Source organism: Atractosteus spatula, chromosome 17 (genome assembly GCF_055471065.1).
Source record: "Atractosteus spatula isolate fAtrSpa1 chromosome 17, fAtrSpa1.hap1, whole genome shotgun sequence".
Taxonomy (NCBI): domain Eukaryota; kingdom Metazoa; phylum Chordata; class Actinopteri; order Semionotiformes; family Lepisosteidae; genus Atractosteus; species Atractosteus spatula.
This window is the reverse complement of record NC_142722.1, coordinates 18,060,047-18,080,916: the sequence shown is the minus strand read 5'-3', so window position 1 is coordinate 18,080,916 and position 20,870 is coordinate 18,060,047. Positions and strand designations below refer to the sequence as shown.

Here is a 20,870-nt window from a genome sequence, read left to right as displayed (position 1 = left end):
GGGTGCTGTCTGCAGGGAGTCTGTATGTTCTCCCTGTGTTGACGCGGATTTCCTTCAGGTTCTCCTGTTTCCTCCCACAGTCCAAAGACCATACTGGTGGGTTCATTGGCTTCTAGGAAAAGTGCCCCTGGGGTGAGTCTGTGCATGTCTGCGTGTGTCCTGCGATGGCCTGGCGTCCTGTCCAGGGGGCATCCTGCTTTGCACCTGTTGCTTGCTGGGATAGGCTCCGGCTCCCCTGCGACCCTGAATTGGATGATGCAGTTAGAAGATGGATGGATGGATGAACCAGATGATTTCATCCTGATCATGGATTTCAACAGCCTTGGCATCAAGACATGCTGCGTAAAAGGATATGTCATTCAAAACAGAGCAACAGGGGACATGCACAACAAGTTAAGAAAACATGTCTTTGCCAATTGTGATTAATTAGTGGTTTAGCTGCACTGTTGCAATGTCTCAAAACAAATAGATTTGGCTTCTCAATTTATTTCAATTTACCAGAGAAAGAATATTTATCAGCAATCTTTGGGATCCATGGCCATATGCTTCACAGATGCTTTTTTTTTTTAAAAAAAAAACAAGTTAATGTTGGAATGAGATGTTTGGCACACTTGCGAGCTTAGTTGGAGAAATATGTTGATGTGTGCAAGTCCAAAAGTCCTTTAATGGGGTCCAAAATACATTTAAAAAATGCAATTTACCAGCCTGCAGTGAAGAGAGAGAGAAAACTGACAAATAAAGTACCGTATTTTGTTCAGCTTTAGAATGTTAGGTCATTATTTATTTGTATGTGACATAACAGATGAACATCTCTTTTCTGAACCGCTCTTGCAAAGCTGCTTTAAGAGAAACGTGTTAAGGATAGCTGAAATAAATCATAATCTGCTGCTACATCTAAAAGGAGAAAAAGAACCGAAGTACCAGTGGTTCCAGATTACGGCTGTTTTATGGTCACCAAAACATGAAACAGTGCCACTCCCAAACTGTGTGTGAAGGCCTTATAATTTACAAAAAGCCTGCATTGCGCTCCAACTAGCTAAAGACCAGACTGCAGCCCAGTTAATACCCGTGGTTTACAATGAGCTACTGCAGAAAGCAGAGCTTCATTGTCCAGCTTTAATGGAAAATACTGCTGAAAGCCAGATAACACCCACAGAAAAATAAACCCTGTGCTTGCTGGGTCAGCATGAGCAGTCTGTCTCAAAGGGAAATCTGTACTTGTTCTCATTTCATGATACTTGCATCCTTGGAGATCACAGAGTACCAGCAGTTTATGTTCTGATCAGATCTTGATGTTGTTGAACCATGATCGTTTGGACATCACAGTACTGCAGAAATACTGCACAGCTGCACAAATACTGGTAGAAACATTAAGCCCGTGTGAGCCTAGTTTGATTCAGTCTTTGAAGGGAGAACTGATGTGTAAGCTACTTACATCCCGTAAATGTTCCAGACCACACAGACTACTCCGTTACAAAGGATATTTGTACGACATCATGAGGCAGGAATTTATGGACAAAGGAAATTGTGTGCCTTTGCACTATTCCCACAATTCTGGTATGCCTCAGGTAGACAAAACAGCAGTATTGAGTTGTTCAGTGAAACTATGAATTGGAGCAAATCTGTAGTGAGTTGCCTCTAGCACACTCTGCCTTAATGTGCAGGTGCAGTCACACTTATTGCTTATTGTAAGTATTCTATCTTGACAATTCACTTAGGGTGTATCTTACTGCTACTTACAAAAAAACGTGTTTTGTCTGCTGTAAACCTTTGTCCCGTAATATAATGATTAAACACATGGCAGAGCCGAGATGCTCTCCAGAAGCTCAATATTGCCATCTAGTGGTGAACGTGGTCTGTGACGACCGAATTTCAATAAAAAAGCTTCTATGGTTCTAACTTCTGTCGATAGCATTTTATATTTTGTGTTGTGATTGAATGAGTGCACATGGTGTGGAATAGAGTGGGTTTTTTTACTTTGTTGAAATTGACATGACACACATACTTCTAATATCCATATCTTGCATACAATGTTTGTAGATATTGTTTATAATATAAGAACAGGTTAACTTACCTTCCAACTACTACAAATTTACAAAGTTATTGGTCATATTTGTGTAGCAGGTACGCTGACATTGCGATGAACAGATCTGTGGGGTCGGTTCACCATGCCCATTAACGTTCGTCACTAACAGAGGGTCTCCTGTGACAGTCACGTGCTACAGTATGAAGCCAGCATCACAAGCTGCGCATCTGCGATGTACAGTATGCTTTGCACCAATGTGGTCTTCTACTCCGTCCCATTGCTCTGGTAAAGCTTACATGTCTTACAAATCGGCATCATGATTTATTTCTATATTCTATTAGGCAGATATTCTATTTGGCACACCAAAACATGCTACTCCATGCATTACACTGCATATGATTTTGGAAAAAAATTGGGTTAAGTAGTGGAGAACAACTCAAACGTCAAATTGTGGTTTAAAGACATTGGGTGTGAAATGGCACCTGACCTAACACAGCTAATTCAAATGGTGGCAACTCTATGCTCTTGAATGCCTGTAAAGCATCAATAGGTTCTCTTTCCAAGCTCAGTTTGCAATCGGAAGCAATTAGCTTAACTGAAGCAGATAAACACTTTTCAATGGTCTTCAGCACTTGATCTTAAAGAGACCTAAAAGCAGCTCTGGACAACTGTAGTGCACTTAAAATGTATAGGCACTCGCTTCAGAGAACAGGTTGAGGCCTGTAACACCAACATCTCCAGTTCATGTAAGGTCCTGTTATTGGTCAACCATGAGTAGGATTTCCCATGCAGTGGTGCCCCAGGGGTTGAATGTCACTGGGGTCAAAAGCTTTCGTTGGTCAGGAGTCCTCTGGCTTTCATGGTGACCAGCAACCTTTGGCCCATAGCCAAGTGCCTGCAGGCTTATAGTGAAGATGGGGAGACAGCTCTCTAATTGGAGAGCTGACGTACACCCTGCCCGTGTTCGATACAGTGCACGCTCCGCTTTTAAAGCGCAGAACTCATCAGCTTGTTTTGGTCATTGAACTGTACTATTTTTTGGTCTATACTGCTTTGCACCTAGTTATCATATAGAGCAATTTTGAATACAAACTGCTGTGGAGGAAGGCACCAGCTAAATGTAGAACTGTTGGAGGAAGAGACTGCCATGTTCTCATTCTCCCCTAACAATAAAGATGATGCATCTGGAAAGCACAGTTAAAATTAGGACTTTCATTCTGACAAGAATGCAGCAGCATAATTAATACCTTCACAGCTGATGACGATTCCTCATGCCTGACCAGGAAACTGAGTACAGACATTATCCCACAGTTCTAAACAGGAAAAATGTCACAGATTTAATCTTTCCAAGGACCTCCATTGGGAAGTGACTATTTTACTGACTGCAATTTAACCTAATTAGAAAGACATAATGACACCGGCCACACAGAATTCGCACTTTTCAACATTTTTAATCAAGGAAATAAAGGTTGGAATAAAGCGGGGAGGGTTGATACAGTTTAAAATAGAAAAAACATTAAACAGTTCGTCACAAGGTTACACAACACCTTCCACATTTTTTATTATTAAAAAATAAATCCTGTATTCAATGGGAATTCTTCAAATGCACACTACTTCAGTATGGTCTGTCACGGCGCTCCAGCCGGTGGTCTCCTCTGCAAACAGAAGGATGAAAGGAGTGGTCAGTGATCCAGAATGGCTTTAAAATCCCCACACTCGCCCGTATTTAGGCCTGTTAAACTGCACATAAAATTTGCCAGGCCTTCCCCAGCTACATTTTTACAATCCAAACCTTACCAATACCGAAGGCAATTTCTTCACAAGCATTTCCTAATGTCAGGAACGCCGAGGTAAAGTCAAATCATAGGCCGTAGACAAACATGCATGTCTAGATGCAATGAGCAGCTTGCGCTCTGCAACCTATGGTATCTCATTCTATGCCTTTCTTGGCAAACATTTTGATGAAAATGGCTGCTCACACTATGCTGAACTCTGCAGTCAGCTGCTCTGCAGTTGCTTGCCTGTTACACATTGCACTTGGAAAAAAGTTACATCCAGTTACATCCACTCTTGTCCTTTGCTGCTGTGTCTTTCAATTCAGTTCATCTGAAAGTTTGGATACATGGTCATTCATGAAATATGATGTTATTAGTAGAGAGAGAAAACATTTGCAAAGGCGCTCTGGAGAATACATCACCTTCAGCGACACATGGTAACTTACTTCATCTCCATTTTGCCAGGAGTTCCGATGCCCCTCCTCGCACCTCTGCTGCCCATCTGGTCCATGGGGGGGGGACCACCTCGCCGGCCGCCTCCAAAGCCTCCCCTGTCCATCCCGCGGCCCCCTCGAAATCCACCGCCTCGATCCCCGCCCCGGCCACCCCGGAACAGGCCGGGGCCCCCGCGGTCCATCCCCCTGCCACCACGCATGCCGGGGCCTCCCCTGCCTCGGTCAGCTCCTGCGGAAGACCAAGCACTCTCAAGCCCCCTACACCGGCCACTTCCAGAACAGGCCGAGGAGTGGTGCTCATGCACCACCTTCTTCACGCTGCTTTAAAACGGATGTGAAGTACGACTGGGTAAAAGCTGGGAGCCGAAGCTATTAGCAATGCTAACCTCTGTCGTATTAAATATTTGCTGTGAATCAAGTATAAGGAATCTTTACCTGGTGGAGGAAAGGGAGGTGGGATAAAGCCTTCAGGTTTTGGAGCTTTGCACTGATTACATTCCATTCTCCACGCAAAGTTCTGGTTGCCACAGCCACTGAAAAAGTCGGATAACACCCCTTTACCCAGCACACAGTTACATCAACGCATGGGTTAGCAGCTCTTGTATTTAGTGGGACTGATCCAAGCCACCCATTTCCCTGGTAGGCAGCACTGTTGGGATACAACTCCTTTAATTCGCTCAAGTCAAGATTCTCGCATGGTGAAGCTTGAGGATACAAAATATGTATTAAGCACAGTAGAAGCTGCAAAGGAAATTCAAGGCTATATAAATAATTGGTGGATGTTTAAGACTACAGATATAAAATGGAAATGGCACGACCTGTGCTACTTATGAAAAAGATGTTTGTATAGACATCTTCTCGACAATGTGGGGAAGCAACAAAAAGGGAAACCATTGAAGAATTGTTAAAGGCATACGAATTGACGATCAACTCAACAGACTTAGAACCAATAGTGTTAAAATCAGAGATGGGTGTAAAGAGGAAACCAAATGGAGATGTTCTTGAAAACTTCAGCCACACTGATGGATAAATAAACTACTAGCAAACAAGCTAGATGGTGCAATCTTTATGTTCGACTAGACTGTGATGAGTGGCCGATGGCGGCGACGCACATTTCAAAGGCACTCGAGAACATTTGACCGGTTTATTCGGCGCGATACTCACGGGTTGGGACACTGCCAGTCTCCGGCTCTCTGCTGCATGTTGCTTCCCAAGGGGCCACCCCGCCCACCTCCGCGAGGCCCCCCGCGGGGCATGAAGCCACCCCTGTCAGCGCCCCGGCCCATCATGCCTGTCAGGAACACAGCCATCAGCACAGGACACACAAGAAACAGCTCCTCCGAGTCCCGCTTGAAGGCAACTAGCAGCCCCACGTCCAGAGTGCTCAGAATGTTAACACTGACAGTTTGGTCACATGCCCATTCTCTTGCATCCCCATACACCTCCACACCCCAACGCACCTCTGCCATCTCGGGGGGGCATTCCTCCACGCATCATTCCCACCACGGCCTTCCTCCGGGCCATGGACACCTTCAGCTTCTTCCCTTGGAAGTCTTTGCCTTGGAAGTCAAAGTAAACAAGGTCATCAGTGGCTCAGTACAAGGCACCAGCTCCAACCAGGAGTCCACTGGTACAAGAAAACACAGTAAACCTCCTCCCTACATATCCACAGATAACCGGGAATAAACTGCCCATCCGCACAACCCATCCCACCTTGCCACTTAATACTCAATTCTAAAGTATCCATGCTGAGTGCAATCAATCTGCACTTGAAAGAGTATGCACTGCATACAAGGGGAAGCTCACTGACAAACTCAGAACAGCATCCCCGTTAACATGTTCTCTTGCACTAGGAAAACATCAACACAGCAACTCTTTATACCATAAAGATAACCTACCATCGAACCATTCAACTGCAGCTTTGGCAGCAGGGGGATCTTCATAGGAGAGTGTAGCATCACCCTTTGGCTTTCCCGTTTCCTTATCGGTATAAATGTTAACTGCAGGCTGGCCTGTCCTTTTGTTTATCTGTTGAACAAAGTGCTGGTTAAGTCAGAACAATTTAGCCCTTGTCAATTACGGTCAAGCATGTAAACAAGCCTACAAGGAGTTAAAAGTTCATTTACCTAAAGAAAACTGTAGAGGCTCTAAAACGTTTAAATCTATTCTAGCAGATGCACTGGAACACAGACAATAAAATGGTCACCCACCAATATGCACCCATTACTAGTTCAACAGGCAGATTTTTAAAAATACAGAACAAAAAAATATACAAACCCTAATGACTCCACAATGTTTAAATAACTCTGCAACTTCCTCCAAAGTTACAGTTTCAGAAAGCCCAATAATATAAACGGTACTGTTTTCAGAGTCATCTATTTCTTCTGGAGCAGCTGGAAAAGAAAAATATGACCTAAATACACTAGCACTCCACACCCCACAGTGGAGAAAGATTTTCACACATTAGTCTAGCAACGATTTATGTTCTGAAACTTAAAATTACAAGACATATTAAGGTCACTTCCAATTTTTCTCATTTATATTCTTGACAGTTACATTTATAAAACCAGTTAACACCAAGCTTTACATGTCAAACACATGCAAGGAGAAAATGTAAATTACCCATATCTGGCTTGGGTCCATCATTCATGGGTCCTACTGGTCACAAACGGGAAAGAAAACAGAGAAAAGTTAAGAGGGCGCTGGTTAACACCACTACCTAAATAAACTATCTATGCGTTTACCCAGGCACACTTGCTCTTCTGAGCTCTCGCTGAAATAAGAATGAAACCTTTGGGCATTCAAGGTTTAATATTTTTGCTTCTTTGTTGTCAAGACACTTAATGATTAAGATAGAGTTCAAAATACCTTCATTAAAAGTACACAATCTATAAAATTACTCTACAATTTTTCAATACCCAGTTAATAAAAGGCGTGCCATTTTTAAGAAGTGGTTCCAAAACACATGAAAACCCATTTCTGAATTAAAAACCTGGGGTTCAAATTGGACTCCATCCTAAAGTGAGGGGCTTTTAACTATAAACACATTCCTCTTAGAACTAAAACACAAATGCCCTTTTCAGAGATTAATTTCTCATTGTGAAACAGTGTACTTTGCAATGCATGGTTTCCTTGGTTGTGACCGATTTACTCTAGGAGAATTACCCCTTGCGTTTATTACTCTTACCTTGCCCAGAGGGCCTAGCTTGAACCCCTTATTAGACCCAACGTTTATGGCCGGCAGTACACTTTGTAATTAAAAAATATTGTACACCACTGCAAGTGCTTACTCTTAAAAGAGGTTTTACTCTAACGCTTTTGCTTGTCTTACTAGCCAGTGTAATACTCATTAACTTACCACCAGGCTTAATGAAGCCACCTCTGTCTCCAGCGATGCTGGGGAAATAAACGAAGATATGAAGGCGACTTCCCTTACAGAGCCAGTTCCATACCTCGAGCCCAGGGAGCTCGCTTGTGGGGGGATGACACAGTTCTGGCTAGATCTCTCAACAACCCCCAACTGACAGGTTTACACAGGCTTATCTATTTACATGTGGAGCTTATCTTACACAGGGGCAGTGGGGTTGTTGGGTTTCCAAGATCCATTCAGGCCCTTCTTCGAAAAAAGGGCTGGGGGCTGTGCTTGGACAGTTTGAGGTTTGGGTGGGTGCTGGGGTATGGGGGATAGTCTTTATTACCATTTGGGTTTAAAACCCTGCATTTCATACAGCACAAAAGAACGTATTATTTCAGATGCAGCTCTTTCATAGTCCACCTGCTAACAAAGTATCAAGTACTGCGGATCGTTTTGGAACTGAGGTTCAGCCACCATATTCCCATACAATACCCAGAGAAAAAACATGTGGGAAAGTATCAATGACGGAGTAAGACCAAATTTAGGACGGCAAGTATGCTGCGAAACCCAATAAAATTCAATGTAAACCCATCCAACACATACCAGGAAGTGTTATTAGGGCATGGTGCCATCTATGAGGATGCCGAGATGCCCAGCATGTAAACACAAAAGAACTGCACCAGAAATGATCATATTACAATGTAAGCTCATACATGCAGCTTTAAAAATGAAAATACACACCAAATACACTTTTATACAGAAACGTTCAACTAAAGTTACACAATTCTAAAATACAAAAAACCTTTCATCATATAGAACCATATTACAATAGCAATAAAGGCATTTAAAAATACATTTTGGAAGATACAGTTTCACAGTTCACACTTTTAAAGACATCTCTCCAGCTATACGCAGACACTGATTCGCTAAGTCCCACTTTCATTATGCTGCCGGCTCAGTACTGAGTACAGGTACTTTTAAAGTATTGATGTGTATACATGGCTCTCACTTTGTAACCTGTAGCATATAAATGCAACAAAGCATGTTAAAAAGTGTTCATGTTAAAGAATAATTCGAGACAAAACATAAGCAATCCAAATGAATGTCAAAACCACAATCTTATTCTCCTACCTGTGCAAGGATAAAAGGTGAAAGCATTTGATTTCAAAGCTAATAAAGGAAACCCAGAAAAGTTCCCCCCCTTCATTGACCCTTTCCAAAACTAACCTAATCAAACCTGTTTGGCTACAATTAATCCTTAGAAACACCTATACTACAACTGGCTTGGTTTGCCTAGCAGGAAGTAACCAATATCATAGTTTGAGTGTTATTTAAAACAAAATCTGGTTCACTGTCTGGATGCCCAGCAGAAAGATACTTAAACTTTGGATAGAAATCAAAATCTTAAAAAAAGCAGAAGCTTTGCTAAACAAAAACAGTAGGAAGTATTTTGTTTCCCAGACCTGGTCTTTAATTGTCGTGAGTCAGGGTGTGTTCAAACCAGCAGCACAAGACTTGTAGAGAAGGGGGATAAATTGGTTCCAATTACACTTAATTGGATAAAATGTCAAATTTTTCCTCAGATTTTTAATATGGTAATTTTATTCACATCATTAAGAACTTAATTAAGAAGATCTGTAGAGTCTGGCACTCCCAAGAATAAGATTGTAGTTGAAGTTGTAATCGGTCCTCAAACATATCAGTCAGCTTTTCATTAAAGCTCTTCTCTTACTATCAATCATTTCATGACTGGCTCAACTGGACCAGTTTAACCACTACACCGAGCTCTTCAGCTATATAGAGCTGCAGACACACCAGTCCTCCAGAACCAAGATTAGAATAGGCTTGTGCAGAGTGTAGGGTCACAGATATGATAAGGAAGAGGCAGAGACCAAACAGGCATTTTGGACAAGGGGCAAGACGAAACGTTCATCAATTGGGTACCTTCATAATGCTTTCACCTGTTTAACCACAAAAACTGCATTTTCCACAATTTCTAAGCATTTGAGGATAAAGGTGTACCGTTCAGGAAGCCCCATCACTATCGTCAAATATTTAGTTTAACTTTATCACAACAGATACTTATTCATTCAGGTTTGTTAACACTTGTCTACAGAATGTATTTCAGGGCACATACACTCTTCTTACTCCTGAAGCGGTTTCACCTGGTATTTACCCAGTTCTGCATTACATACAGAAATCGTTTACAACATGCAGGATGCTATAGGAAACCAGACGTGATCTTTGACCACAAAGCTGAGAATATCTTCCGGAAATACAGCTCCAGAATCCTCAGTACACAACTTACCTGAAACGCAATTCCTGAAAACCTATTATAATAAGGCTAAGCTGTAAATATTGCCACCACGATTTTTAATCAACGGTTGTTAAAAAGTTTGTTATAGCATCCTGCATGAGACTCTGAGAATGAGCTGGTGCAAACATCAAACGTTCTGTTTCTTACCATTAGTTTAGCTGGGTATAGAAAGTGTTTTGGTTATTGGAAGCTACCTGACCATTACATCTCTTAAGCTGAAAAAACAGCAGTTAGACAACCTTATAAAATCAGCCTTTAGGCCTAAGCCTTTAGTTTGCCTAAAGCACATTTAGCATGCTTGCTCCAGCTCCTCAACCAAACAAATTAGAATTACCTTTTGACCTTTGGCCTTACTGACTGCAGGGCTGAAAACACAGCATGTGAAAAATGTCCTGAATTTCTACCTTTTCAAGGTTTGGCCAAAACAATACTCTTCATCCAGAAGAGTGTGGCACATAATTTGAAGATGTGAATGGATGAAGTTAACATGGCAATTTTAAAAGTAATGAAAATTCAAAAGATGAAAACTATAGTGTTTTTTAGGAAGCCCACTTCCAGATAGCTCCAATTAATAATAATAATAATATAATAATTGCTTACACTTATATAGTGCTTTTCTGGACACTCCAGTCAAAGCACTTTACAGGTAATTCCTGTAAACCACCACCACCAATGTGCAGCCCCACCTGGATGATGTGACGGCGGCCATAGTGCACCAGAACGCTCACCACACATCAGCTATTAGTGGGGAGGAGAGCAGAGTAATGAGGCCAATTCATAGATGGGGATTATTAGGAGGCCATGATTGGTAAGGGCCAATGGGAAATTTGGCCAGGACGCCGGGGTTACACCCCTACTCTTTTCGAGAAACGCCCGGGGATTTTTAATGACCACAGAGAGTCAGGACCTCGGTTTTACGTCTCATCCAAAGGACGGCACCTGTTTTACAGTATAGTGTCCCCGTCACTATACTGGGGCATTAGGACCCACATGGGCTGCAGGATGCGCGCCCCCTGCTGGCCCCACTAACACCTCTTCCAGCAGCAACCTTAGTGTTTCCCAGGAGTCTCCCATCCAGCTACTGACCAGGCTCGCACCTGCTTAGCTTCAGTGAGCTGCCACTTGTGAGATGCAGGGTGATATGGCTGCTCATATATTCAGGTGAGCTTTATTAAAACCAGTTGTATTTCTGCTATCTATTGCCACGTGTGTGAATTCAGATACCAGTAACGTGTGTAGTTTTCAGCCCTGTCTCATTGGTCCCTGTGGGGTGAAAGAAGGCTGAGTGAGAAAATGAAGGCGTTTCCTTACCCCATTCCTCCTCGGCCCATTCCCCCTCTCCCTCCTCCTCTGATCATGACACCCCTGTCGAACCCGCCTCTTCCACGGCCACGGCTATCTGCCCCGCCCATACCGCGGCTCTCCCCTAGACCTGGGAAACCGCCGGGCTCCGGCCCAGAGAAGCCACTGCTCATGCTGCTGGGGTGCTCCTGCCGGTAACTCCCTGCGGGACCGGGGGAAACCAGCAGAACAGTCAGCTAACGGACGGTCTTTCCAACAACTCACAGATTTTCATAACATTAGGCCTGACAGAACTGGGCAGTCTGACCCAGTGCCATACATTCCGGTTTGGTTGTTTGAAGTTACCGTTTTATTTTTGAATAAGAATAAGAGAGCAAAGCAGATTTTTATATTCCGAAGTTTGAAGAAAAGGTACTGGTACCACCTAGTATAAACTGTGTTCCGATCACGGGCTGAATGTCTCAAAACACCAAACAGGTTTCCCACTGGAGCCGCCCTGAAAGGCAGGTGCAGAACACCGTTGGGTGCAGCGGGAAAAGGAGGGATAAGAAGCGTACGATACCTTTATTGTACTGGCTGGGGGGATTATAGCCACTTTGCTGCCCGTAAGAAGTGCTTCCTCCCTGCTGGCTGTACTGATTAGGAGGCGGCTGCCCATAGGAGCTGGACGGGGGAGGGTAACTTGTCGGTGGTGGTGGCTGCTGCTGTGGCGGGGGCTGGTAGCTCCCCTGTTGGCTGTAGGAGCCTTGCTGACTGTAGTTTCCTTGCTGTCCATACCCCCCTTGCTGGCTGTAACTGCCAGGCTGGGAGTAGGTATTCTGGTCATAGCTGGAGGGTTGGGTGCTGGCACTGTAGCTATAGCAATGAAAGACATGAACTGTTAGTGGAAGCCTGCACAGCAATAAAGTACAGACACTAAAAGAAGTATGGGGTGGGGGGGGTGGGGAGACTGTTAAATGCAGCCTGTCCACTCCAGAGTTCTGCATAATCCTGTTAAGGAAAATCTTATACTATGAAAGTCTGCCTGGAACAAAAAGCAAGGCAGGGGCTCTGCATTAATGCATCTCCTGTAAGATGAAATACACTTTCACACTTTAATGACCAAGCTATAGCATTTCTAAAAAGTGAAAATGGTTTATAAATCAAATACAAAAAAAGGGTCTTTAAAATTGGTCCACTTTCCAATATAGTTTAGGAATGAAAGCACTGTATTCCCCATAACAGGCTTTGCATTATAGTTTACCGCTGTACATGCCAGAAATAACACCATCACACTCCTTGAGAGGTTAAGCTGCCGTTTTAAGAATGCAAAAATGTAGAGCCTTCCCCTAACTAAGCCAAGACGAGATTGTTAAAATAAACAACCTCCAGTATGGAGACAAGCACCACTGGTCTACCTTACCTGGAGCACCAGGAGCTGCCTGCTGGGATAATTACCTGGTTGAAGCATAGGAAGCCTGGGCACTGCCTGACTGCAGAGGGTAAGAGCCAGGCACCTGGGGATAACCGTAATTATTCTGGCTGTACCCCAGATTGCCTTGGCTATAGCCGGGAGGGTTAGACTGGCCTGGGGGGTTCTCCTGTTGCTTGCTGACCTCCTGTGCTCTAAAAGTTAAATTTAGCAGTCAGGTTATAAGCTCCTTTCACCATGAAATAAAAATATACCATGAATGTACCTTGCATCAAAACAAAGTTCACAAAGGTTTTTAAGTTTACTGGAAATAGGTTGAAATTCACTTGAATCCCTTTAAATATCTATCATTTTAAGGATAGACCAATGGGTACTTTATATTCTCCACTTATAAATTTGGAGAACATGATCTTATTTTGGGGAAACCACTGTCCCATTACCTTAGTACACAAAAAAATGTGGATTTCAAGCAGATGTCTCCGCATAGGAATCTGCCTGTTTAATCCTGTAAAATGTTAATTTACATACAAAGTGTCTGACAAAATCGTTTAGTAAATGGATATATCAAAGAATCCAGACAAGTGCAAAGAAAAATTCAAAGAGAAAAATAAAGATAACCTCTTTCTTATTAGTTAAAAAACTGCAGGGTTTTGATATAATAAAGCAAGTGTCCCCTAAAGCAGGTTACAGCACTGTTGGCTGTTAACGTGTGCAGTGCAGACGTTCACATTTGTGCCATTAAAGCACAGTATTTCATAAACTACTGTACTTATAACATCTTCATAACCAATGGAAAACTGAATGCAATGTTCTGTTGCTACCCGTAATAAAAGATTAAATGGTATAATGTTATGTTATAAAGAACATCAAAACAACTTTCCCAAAACATTTTAAAATCCATAACATTTAATTAAATCAAAGTTTCATTAAATTGAACATGAACGTGCTGGATTAATGTTTCATGAGTTCTTGAAAAGCAATAAAGTCACATTATTTGAAATCAGATGCCAAACTAAGAAAGCCTGTCAAAATTGCCGATCAGGTTAAAGTCCTTAAAAGCACTCTGCAGTCGTTTCAAAGTTTAAAATCTACTCTGAACAACATTTTCTCAACACTTCATGTAGAGTCCAGAAGCACTGCGACATCAGCCAGTTGTCAAAAAGAAACCAAAAACACAAGACATGAATGGCATAAACGACAACTGAAACTAAGTTATATATATTGCAAACTGAATGCAACTGATTAAACATCTTTCTAGCAGTGAAAACCTGTTAAATACCATGAGTCAGAGAGATGCCATTCACACACAAAGAATCCTCTTAATGTTTACAGAACCAGCTGAGCCCCAACACTTAAACATGAAGAACAGCTGAACCAGGATCATAGACCTAGTCCATTACATTTAGAAAATGCAAAATTTAAAAATGCAAAACAATAACCGCATATTTTAGATTTACACCACCTACAAACACTTATCCGCTCTGTTAACCAAAGTTTGTCACGGTTTATCTGGAGAAACCCATATATAACAGAGAAGATGGCATTTACTAAATACCCTAATTTCTTACAGCTCCTGCAATAATATATACATTTTCCAGGGAATGAAAAACAAGACATCATACAACCTTCAGGAAAAAAAAGATTTTAGAAGTCACTATATAAAAGAATGTGAAGAAATGCATCATGTGCAAGGAAAGGGTGTATGAGTGTAAATGAGTGTAATAAATGTAACACGGACAGAAATCTTCAGATCAGGGAAAAGACCACGAATTACCTGGAAGGAGCAGCAGAGCCCGGCTGCTGACCATAGCCAGGGTAGGTCGGCTGTGCACCATAGGCTGGCTGAGTGGCATAAGAGGTGGGAGTCATGGTCGTAGTGGCAGCGGCGCTAGTGGTGTCGTATCTACTCGCCCCATATCCCTGAACAGGCTGACTGTAGCCTTGTGGAGCTGTGGGGGCTGCACTGTAACCTGCTAGAGATTGAAAGTTTAACAGAGTGGGTCCACAAAAACAAAGTCCACAGGACAGCTCAAAGAGTGAAATAAAAATCATCACGTCTAGACTTGAACCTGGTGATACAAGGCGGACATGGTAACATCTTTCATATAGGGATAGTGAATTGTTTAGACCAGTCACATGAGGTTATTTGCTGGACAAAACAGTAGTTCCAATACTACAATTTGAACCTCCAGGTTTCCAGCTGCTTTTCTAAATCAATTTCTGAAGAGTGGTATGAATCATGCACAAACAATTCAGTTTAAACTGACTAACAAACCAACTGTAGGAAGCCCTTTAAGATTTGCATGACTGTTAAATATGATGCAGCATGGTTACACAGCTTGAAAACTGCAACTCTGGAGGAGCAGTGTCATTTAGACAATAAATCACAAGAGATATCCTAAATCCTTTGTTAAAGAAAGTTACATTTAAGTAATTTCTGAACTGCAACAGTAATTTAACAGCTTTAAACACAACTAGCCATCTCAAGTTCACACTGACTGACTTCAATGTCAACCATTCCTCAAAAGGCTCCCACAAATTTCAGATGCAGTGAAATGGGGAAACAAATCCATGCAAAAAAAAATGTCATTGCTCAAACCTGTAGTATTCCCCTCTGCTTTGAGGTAGCAATCACAGAGGAAGCAGAGGGTAAATTAGAATGTGACATTTGAAGAATTATTTGCAATTTAAATGTACTATAATACAACTTGGAAATAAAATTCCAGCTTGTAAAAAAAAGACAGCACTCCAAATATTTTCGAATACTCAAACAGTGAAATGTAAGGACTCCCAACTATCAATTAGTAAGAAAAAAAGCACAGAACACATTTCAATATAATAACAAGAAAGATTACATACACAATTAAGACTATCAAAGAACTACGCAATAAGAATGTCTGAAATTATCCTGTAGTATTTAAAGTTAAAACTAATTTAAAATACTACAGCATTCCACTTAAAAGTAACAGGTGATGCACACCATGACCTGTCCAGTATATATTTGCGTATCTTGTACTCTCTAGATCTTTTTCCTTCGGTATTGTGCAGTAAATTTAAATGAGACCAAGAACTGTGCTACATTTAAGCCACTCTGTTTTAGGTCAACAGGTAATGCTTTGCTAAATAACTATCACTGTATCATCAACTTTGTTTCTGTAAAATGCAAATTACCATCAATTATTTTGTGATGCTCAAAGATGCCTTTTTTTCCCCAATAGTAGTCTGACCAGATAACAGTGAAATGTAATGCTTTTATCATTTAAAAGCACATATTAAAAAATAATTAATCCCCAGAGAACAATAAAGTATTTTAAATTGAACTGAAAAATAGACCCATGTTCAGGACTTACCAGGAGGTGGCTGCCCATAGGATGTGCCATAGGCAGTCTGCCCATATGCCCCAGCAGAAGACCCTGTCTGCGTGTAGGAGGAATCACTGGGCTGGCCATATGATCCATACCCCTGTTGACCATAGCTCTGCAAAATACACATTTATCAGACCAGGTGTGCAAGACACATTAATCCCAGAACTCCTCCAAGATCAAACAAAATAACATTCTGAAAATCACCTAGACAACTTAAACAGTACATCTTAATCCAAATTCCGGCCACAAAAACATGCAGCATAATTAACCAGTGAATACTGTCCGGTACACAACAAACTATGTTTAACAGTCAGATGGAGAATACTGTTAATTTTCACTACAAGCCAAATGGCAAAATACTATATTTCTCCCTCTAGTTACTTGCAACCGTGAAAATTATTTCTATTACTTGCAAGCTATAAATGTAAAAGTTTTAGACAAAATTAAATTCAAGACAGATGGATCTCAATATCACCTCAGCTCATACAAAGGCACTTCGGTCACCAACCTGTGTACTTTGTCCATATACTGGAGCTGGCTGGGCTGCATAGGAGCCATACCTAAAGATTGAAAAATACAATTCAGACATTGATCAGTTATTATCATTTCAGCAAAAAACTCACTTCAGTAAACCACCACCTGCAAACATTGTCGAAATGACCCTCTCACAAATGTGTTTTAGTCTACACAGTCATATTGTTATCGGTAAAAGAAATCAAAGACCTGTTTAAAAGTCAAATATTATACTCCTACTCGTCCTAAACTTGAAAGGACTGACATCAGCCAAAATAAGCTCTTGGTTCAGTTTTCTGGCTAGGCTTTTAACCACCTATTCCATAACTGAGCCACATTTAAACACTTACCCCTGCTGGGCTCCAGTCTGGCTGTAGGTGCTATAATCTGGAAAAAAGAAACCAAATTGGAACTTGTAACAAAGTTCTTCCTTGTACACTAATCTCACAAGGACTCTAGATTCACCTCCTACATGAAATATGTTGCTTTACTAATAGGTTCAAAAAAGCCTTGGTACGCTTACAAATAATACTACCCGCTATCAACGTCTTTGGAAACACTTTGATGACTAAATGGCATTGATGGAAATTAATGCTAAAGCTGTCGGCTCTATTCTCCAATAATGAAATGGTAGGAACACTTTAATCAAGGAACCTTAAAATGCACTTTCCTGTATAGTCTTAATGACAGCACACTATCATTTGGCTCTATATTTGCAGAGTCTTCAACTCTTGGCTACAATAAAGATATGTAGACTGTTCTGATATATGAAATGTTGTAGCTTCAAAATACACTACATGATTAATCAGGTCAATTAAACACAGTTCATCCTAAATCACCTAGGCCTACATCTAAAAACTGGGAACAATTACTGGGCAAATTTTAATTCAAGGATCTTTGGCTCTTGATGTCTAACTGTGATTTATAATTGTGCTATAAAGTCTGCTAAAAATCTTATCACAATTACAATATTCTACAGTTTTACAAAAATGATTTAAGAGAACACTACAAAACCTCTTGTGCTGGACCTCTGCAGAACTAGGAATGGAAGACCCTCAGCTAAAGCCTGTCAATAGCATTACACAGTTGTAGGCCATAATGAGTATACATAAACTGGACTACATTTGACAAAATTACCTGCTCAGGTTTCAGAGCATAGAAAGCCATGTACACAGTACATTACAGTTGTGGCAACAGCCATATACATGTTAAACTATCAGTCACTGCATGTTTGTGGAATAGTTTTAGATAATATCATGAATTCTAAATAAAGCACATTTAGAATCCAATATAAAGCCTTTACAAAAACACATATGTGGGATTAGACCCATGTAATTTAAAACACTTGTATATTCCGTAAGAAAACCTAGAAAGACAGAAGAGAATTACAAAAGAGAGTCTGCTGTCTGTATTGGAATTTGAAGAGCAAATTAATACAAGTCTAACCAAGATGCAAATGCCTAACAGTGTCAAGCACTGTAAAGACAAAAAACTGAAGGGGAAAGTAAGGCTTAAACATCATCAGCATTAAGTTCTGCAGACTTTTTAAAATAATCTCATCATGTTTAGTTATAGTCAAATTCCAAGGGCATTTTACATATACAAACGACTGTATTCACTCATGTAGCAGTTATGGCATGTTTGAATAGGAAAGCTAGGAGCATTGTGATCTTACAAACAATGGCTACACGATTAGCTAGAAGCTACAGACATTGTTGGGCAAGAACAAACTCAACTGCATCAAAACCATGAAACAGCACATCCTTTGTAAACACTGAAACAACAGCCTCAATGATCACTTCAGCTCTGTGGAGAGATAGGGACCCCAGAGTGCAACGTCCAGTAAAATAACACAGGGCTAGTCTTCCAGTTGGACAACAGGGGACAAAGTTCACACACAGCCCACAGACACTTGAAGGCAGCACAGGACTAAGCATCCCAAGCCTGTGTAAGGAGGAATTATACTTAAAGGTATAGAGAGTATAGTACAGATAGAAGATGGTGTGAAAGTGCAACCCAGGTACAAGGACAACTCAGGTATGCAGCAGCTGAACACAAATGCAGCAAGATATCACTGGTTACAATTGAGTAAAATTTAAAAAAAAAAGATACATTAAGGCCTTAACAGCAGTAGAAGCCCGAATATCACAGGTTCAAAACCAAGCCTTTCTCAGACAAAGTAACTGCGTGCAGTTTTGTCCTTCGTATTCCCCATCACTTCACACGTACAGCGCGCTGAGGGAACACCGTCACGTTAAAAAAACACACCGAAGTCGCGGAGTCTCGTCGACACAGCTCGAATACCTTGCTCAAAATCCAATTTTTCTTTTTTTAACAAAGAAGTTTGATATCTGACGCACTTCTCCACTGCAAAAAAAGTGGGTCCATCGCGATATTAATAATAATAATAATAATAAGCGTTTACCAAGCACCTGGGGGGTTTTGAACGGCCATCCCCACAACAACACCTACAACTGCGCCCCTCAAACGTGGCAACAACAGGAGTGTGGGCAGCCGTGTGACCCCGGCAGGGCCTGGGCATGCAGCTAGCGGTGCAGCGCGGAGGAGGAGGAGGAAGAGGAGGAGGAGGTCGCCATAGCAGCGTTTTTACAACAAGCCGACGGCGTCTGACAGCCCCGGCAGCCCCGCATGGCGCAGGAGCCGCCGGCGTGCCGCTCGGGAAAACACCCGCGATCCAGCAGGCTGAAACACCCCACACACGACCGGGGGGCTGCGTGCACCCCGATTACGGCGAATTTTGTTTTTGGGGTGGTGGGAGAAAAAACAACAACAACAAGAACAAGACCTGGCCCTCGGACTCGCGAAGTTTTGAAGAACGAGGCGCCCCCCACGAACAGCTCGGCTAGATCCCCACGAACACGCAATACGAGCGCTTATAACGCTGTACCGCCCGCTCTGCTGCTGTGTAAGTGCCCGAAATGCACGCCTCATCTCGGCTTGCCCGCTATCCGTCAGGGTGGCGGGGTGTCCCCTCCTCCTTCACGGCCAGGGTGTCTCAGCTCTCAGAAGGCCGCGACCCCAGGGCGCAGCCGGCCGGCCCGCTTCACCTCGTACCGGCGAGCACCGCCGTTTCCGGACGCGGTCAAGCGACCGTGCACACCGCGCACGAAAACACGGAGGCAAAAATACATTTAAAAAAATAAAACGCACTCATTTTTTGGGGGGGTTACGCCGCTCGAGTGAAGAGATGCGCTTGGTTTAATTGATTAGTTTTGAACACCGGGCACAAGGCAACAGTTGTCCTCCCGTAGTCTGCAAATCCAGCCCCTTCGCGGACAGAATTCGAGGAAAAAAACGATCGTCTTATGGCACCGAGGAAAAGGCGTTTCTGCAGAGGCCGATGCAACCGGCGCAGAACCCTGAAATTCAAAAGTATTCCAACTACATGGGGATGTACGTCCACCCCATCCCCCAATACTGCAATTATCTCGCTTTCGCAGCCTAAACACCGCTATAAGGGGAGGGGGAGCATGCTGCAGTGCGTGCCATCTAGTAACAGCGGTCAGATCTGTTTGCCATTTTCAACAAAATATATAGAAAACCGAGCAATAAATCGAAACGGCTTCCCCGCCGCCCTCACCAGCTGCTGACGCCATTTCGTGTGTCCTCTGTGAGCAGGCCTGGCGCGCATGCGCGAAGAGGGACTTAGCCTCTACCAACTCTCACCGTCGTAGGAGGAGGAGAAGAAGCAAAAAAATCCGATCCATTTGGAAAGTTTAGGATTAATTCACATAATAACGCGATTTGGTTCTTGTGAGTAAATTATTTATTTATGGTCAGTGATTTTTTTTCTATACGCCGGGTTTTAGGGCATTTGAACTCACTTCGAAAATGGTATATTCTAGTTGGACACCCCCCCCCCCCTCCATGACGTAAAAAGCATGCTAGGGACCGTCTCAAAATTTTTCAATGCGGAAAAAAAATTCAATACGATGAAACACAAACAGGTGACAATTCAACACAGAGCAATCCTCCCCTGCGAGTAATTCTTTTAATCTGAGACTCATGGTGCTTTTTTTGCACATATTGTAGATGGAGGACAAGGTTAGTCATATATTTTTGACTGGAACGCCTTGCAGAATTGGTTCTCACACAGAATTCTCATTCAATAACCTATTTTACCAACAGGTGAGTGGAGTTGCCATGGGCACCAGAATGGGACCCAGCTATGCCAATATTTTTGTCGGCTGGGTAGAAGAACGCTTCTTCGCTTCCTACACTGGCTATGTCCTTGACCTCTACAAGCGATACATTGATGACTGCGTCGGTGCCGCCATATGCTCCAATGACCAGCTTGAGTTCTTCCTGCACCATTTCACCAACTTCCACC

The 20,870-nt window shown here is 42.3% G+C and overlaps 1 protein-coding gene across 4 annotated transcripts; it reads right to left on the bottom strand.

Moving 5' to 3' along the window:
- Positions 1-3,457: 3,457 nt before the first annotated feature.
- Positions 3,458-20,150, bottom strand: LOC148819279 (RNA-binding protein EWS-like). Of its 4 annotated transcripts, none has more exons than XM_088935488.1 (17): positions 20,121-20,150; positions 16,870-16,906; positions 16,515-16,566; positions 15,992-16,118; positions 14,416-14,614; positions 12,668-12,835; positions 11,793-12,085; positions 11,240-11,432; positions 7,615-7,652; positions 6,879-6,914; positions 6,534-6,649; positions 6,155-6,284; positions 5,717-5,815; positions 5,421-5,547; positions 4,692-4,789; positions 4,248-4,485; positions 3,458-3,681 (listed from the first exon to the last, which is right to left on the bottom strand). In XM_088935488.1, the coding sequence occupies exons 1-17, from the start codon at positions 20,134-20,136 to the stop codon at positions 3,642-3,644; spliced, it is 2,007 nt and encodes a 668-aa protein (XP_088791614.1). In that variant the 5' UTR covers positions 20,137-20,150; the 3' UTR covers positions 3,458-3,641. The 4 variants fall into 4 exon arrangements, with proteins under 4 accessions (XP_088791614.1, XP_088791615.1, XP_088791616.1 ...); XM_088935489.1 differs by having other exon boundaries at positions 6,879-6,911; XM_088935490.1 differs by having other exon boundaries at positions 14,416-14,611.
- Between the last annotated feature and the right edge of the window lie 720 nt (positions 20,151-20,870).

Bases quoted from the DNA above. Each gene is read 5' to 3' on its own strand.
- LOC148819279 (XM_088935488.1), bottom strand. The intron at 7,653-11,239 runs GTAAGGAAACGC...TTATTTCCCCAG, and splicing joins ATGGGCCGAGGAGGAATGGG to CATCGCTGGAGACAGAGGTG. The intron at 4,486-4,691 runs GTAAAGATTCCT...GGTCTTCCGCAG, and splicing joins ACCTCCCTTTCCTCCACCAG to GAGCTGACCGAGGCAGGGGA.